Below are 3,891 nucleotides of genomic sequence, written 5' to 3'. Positions count from 1 at the left end.
TGTGATAGTGAAACTTGCAAAAAAATCTAACAATATTTCAGTAAGGATAAGGCTGTATCTGTAATGTTTTATTTCCTTAAAAAGACAAAACCAAAACAAATCTGACACAAAACAAAATGTTAGCATTTGTTTAATCAAGTGGTAGGTGACCTGGTTATATATGATTTCTTATACTTATCTATCTGGAATACTACATAGTTAAAAATTATTTATATATTTTTAATGTTTTATTTATTTTTGAGACAGAGAGATACAGAGCATGAGCAGGGGAGGGGCAGAGAGAGAGGGAGACACAGAATCCGAAGCAGGCTCCAGGCTCTGAGGTCTCAGCACAGAGCCCGACATGGGGCTCGAACTCACAAACTGTGAGATCATGACCTGAGCCGAAGTCGGAAGCTTAACCGACTGAGCCACCCAGGCGCCCCCATAGTTAAAAATTGTTAAATTAAGTGTGAAACATAAAGCACGTAACAAGCAAAAGCATTTACAGCAGGTAAAAAATTACTTTAAGTATCCATATCCAAATGACCTCAATTCGTGAAAACATTAGCAATGATGCTGTTTATAAATAATTCTCTGCGTCCTACCACCAAGTAAGTCAAAGCTTTTACTTTTTTAAAAAAAGATTTTATTTTTAAGTAATCTCCATTTCCAATGTGAGGCTGCAACTCACAACCCTGACGTCAAGAGTCACATGCTCCACTGACAGAGCCAGCCAGGCTCCCCAAAGCTTTTATTGCCTGTGTCCTGGACAGTAACTTATACATTGCTTAACCCTGTCAGGTTGACTCAAAATCAGAATCAAAACTGGAAAGTGAAAACGCAACAAGATGGACTCCTTTCTGGATTTACTGTAATCTCAATAGCTATGAACTTTTGATGTCATTAACTTTATGTACAACCACCACCCAACAGAAAAATAAATGCTCAAACATCCAGGACTCTTTGAGGAATATAAAGGGAGACCCATGTAATCTTGAAGCTTATCTTGCGTCTATGCCCAAGACCACAACCTTTCCCTCTCCAGCTCTAGGGCATACTGTAGCAGATGCTTTCAAAAGCTAGTAATCAGAGCCAACATTTACAAGGCACCTACTGCTGAACACTGTTCTACGGACTTTACATTTACTATTTCATCCTCAGGAACACTCTTTGAGGTCAGTACTTATTCCCATTTTTCAGATAAGCAAATCAAGGCACACAGAAGGTTAACTAATTTGCCTAAAGTTAACTAGCTAGTATGCGGTGAAGCTACGATTCAAATTTACAGGCGTTTGATTCCAGGGCATATAATCTTAATCAAGAACCTCTGCTGCCTAATAATGGACAATGAGAAAAAGTTTATCAGGAAAACTTAACTTGAAACTTACAAAGCATTTTTTAAACAAGAGTGAAAGAAAAAAGGATAGAACCAGGTTCTCCAAATCGTTTTTGTCTCTTTTATTTCTTGCTAATTTTTTTGTTTGTTTGTTTGTTATTGAGAGAGAGAGAGAGCAGGGTAAGGGCAGAGGGAGAGAGAGAATCTTAAGCAGGTTCCATGCCCAGCGTAGAGCCCTACGCAGGACTCCATCTCACAACAGTGAGATCATGACCTGAGCTGAAATAACAGTCGGACGCTTAACCAACTGAGCCACCCAAGCGCCCCTCTTGCCAAACATTTAAAAAAACTATTATGATATTCTATTTCCTACTTTGGAAATCAATTCCATTTTGTGTTGCTCCTGCCTTTAAGATGAAGGTTTCTTTGTAATATAACAATCAGTGCACTCTTTCTTTTAACTTCTTTATTAAGTTTGTTGCATAAAAGATATACATTCTCATACTGACAATTCTTGCCATGAACAAAAGCAACAAAAATAAGGCAACAGCAAGATGTGCTTCACATATAAACAGTCATGTGGTAAGAATGAGAAATCTGGCCCTGTACAACACAAAGATTAGAAAGCAAAATGTGAATAATCCCTGCATTCAGAATATACCCAAATGTGTGTGCAAAGACAGTGCACCCATAATACAGCTCACTTAAATTCTTGTTTATGATGCATAATTCCTTAATCATCCAATTGTGCAAGAAGAATGAACATGAAGAAACATGAAATCCAAATTGCATTTATTTTCACAATATCAATGCTACACACTCAAAATAGTAACTTCATTGAATCTAAAGGTTAAATGTTTCAAAAGTGAAAGGCAATCTTAATTGTTTTAACCCTATAAAAGGGTCTGCAAGAACAGGTGGCTTATTTTTCTGCTTGCAAGGAGACTAAGTCTCAGCCTGCACTTAAGTGGCATGAGCAACAAAGGACAGCAGACAAATACCACTGAGAGTAATGCCCAGACATATCAAAATCCCGAGTTGAACCACGTTCTTTCTACTTCTATAGCAAGTCTATTAAACAACCAGCATAATGGAAGCTTCTGCCTCATGCAAAAGAATCACTAACTTAGCTATACATCTATCAGAAATTTCCAAACCCCATTTCCAAAACAAATTTAGTACACCTATTAAGTACTGTAGGTCACTTAGAAAAACAGAAATAAAACATACAACCAGTCTTTGCAATTAAAAGTTTTTCATAACATATAAACAATGTTCAGATACAAATTCTGAACTAAATGTTTTTTCTAAATATGATTTATGTAATCAAGGCTTTCTCAAACAAAGACAGGTCTTAGATATATGATCTGTACAAACTTACAGTAGTGTATATTCCAAATAGAGATTTTCCTCCTATTATGATATGACAATGTAACTCTTTTCTGAGTGAAGACATATGTTAAGGCTTAAGGTGTAAACACTTTGGAAGGCAAACAACTTAGTAAAGAAATAACCAGTCATTTAAAAATGTGTATCATCTCATAATAGGCCCCTGAATTTTCAAATTTACATGTGAGAATACATTTACATCTTAAATTTCTAGGAAAGGCACAGGCTTTATATAAAAAAGCAGCAAAATTTCAAACCCACCAATTTATTGAAAAAGCCATTACTTTTATTAGAAACAAATAATGCTTCTCAAGATGTTGGCAACAGATCAAAGTATAGACATATGTTTCATACAGTGTATTTTTCCCTTTAATTATATTCCAGAAGGAGGTGGAATACCTCCTTGGCTGTGGGAAGCAGAAGTATTTGATGGACTGTGTAAACTGGTCTCCTTGTACACAAACCACGCATTTCCTCCCCAAAGTATCATATTCAGAAAGCCAAAGATCTAAGGAAGAGAAAAATAAACATGAAAATCTAGTATCTACTTAAAAATTTATACCCATCTTAGTTTTCCTTTGAATATTTAACATTCCTAGGCAGAACACCATGATTTCATTTACAATTTAAACTACAGATAAAGAATAAAAAAAACGAAGATTTTCCATTTCAGTGCCAAATCTGAGTATATAATGACTTATTCCCAATGAAATGAAGCTAAAATCTCTAAATCTGTAACCTATGAAATCATGACTAAAAGAAACCTTACCTTGCCATGCTCATCATTACCAAAAAGATGGGATTAAGTTTAAGAAAAAGTATGTCTGACCCTCCTATCACTACTTTGTCATTAGACTTCAGCGCTTCCCGGTGAAGGTGAAGGTGACTGGGAGCAGGAATCCTTGCTTCTTTCTTCGGGAGCTTTCACTTTTCTCCACCTGAATGGTTGTAAACTGCCCCTGGGACTCTTATATTTCCCTCCTTTCTCCCCCACTGCTACTATCTCTCCTACTCCAACAGCTGCAGCCAGAGAGAAAGGCGTTCACACAAGAACTTTACTTCACATCCTACAGTGGTCAACGTAACAAGAACTTTACTTCACATCCTACGGTGGTCAACGTAACAAGAACTTTACTTCACATCCTACGGTGGTCAACGTAACAAGAACTTTACTTCACATCCTA

At 36.5% G+C, this 3,891-nt stretch overlaps 1 protein-coding gene across 1 annotated transcript in view; it reads right to left on the bottom strand.

Moving 5' to 3' along the window:
- Positions 1 to 1,769: 1,769 nt before the first annotated feature.
- Positions 1,770 to 3,891, bottom strand: part of SYPL1 (synaptophysin like 1) — a 23,705-nt gene continuing 21,583 nt past the window's right edge. The window contains exon 6 of the mRNA XM_049642805.1: positions 1,770 to 3,215. Coding sequence (XP_049498762.1) covers positions 3,081 to 3,215 — 135 coding nt within the window. The 3' untranslated portion in view covers positions 1,770 to 3,080. The remainder of the gene's footprint in view (positions 3,216 to 3,891) is intronic.

This window comes from Panthera uncia, chromosome A2 (assembly GCF_023721935.1).
Source record: "Panthera uncia isolate 11264 chromosome A2, Puncia_PCG_1.0, whole genome shotgun sequence".
Taxonomy (NCBI): domain Eukaryota; kingdom Metazoa; phylum Chordata; class Mammalia; order Carnivora; family Felidae; genus Panthera; species Panthera uncia.
This window is presented reverse-complemented; position numbering and strand designations above follow the sequence as displayed.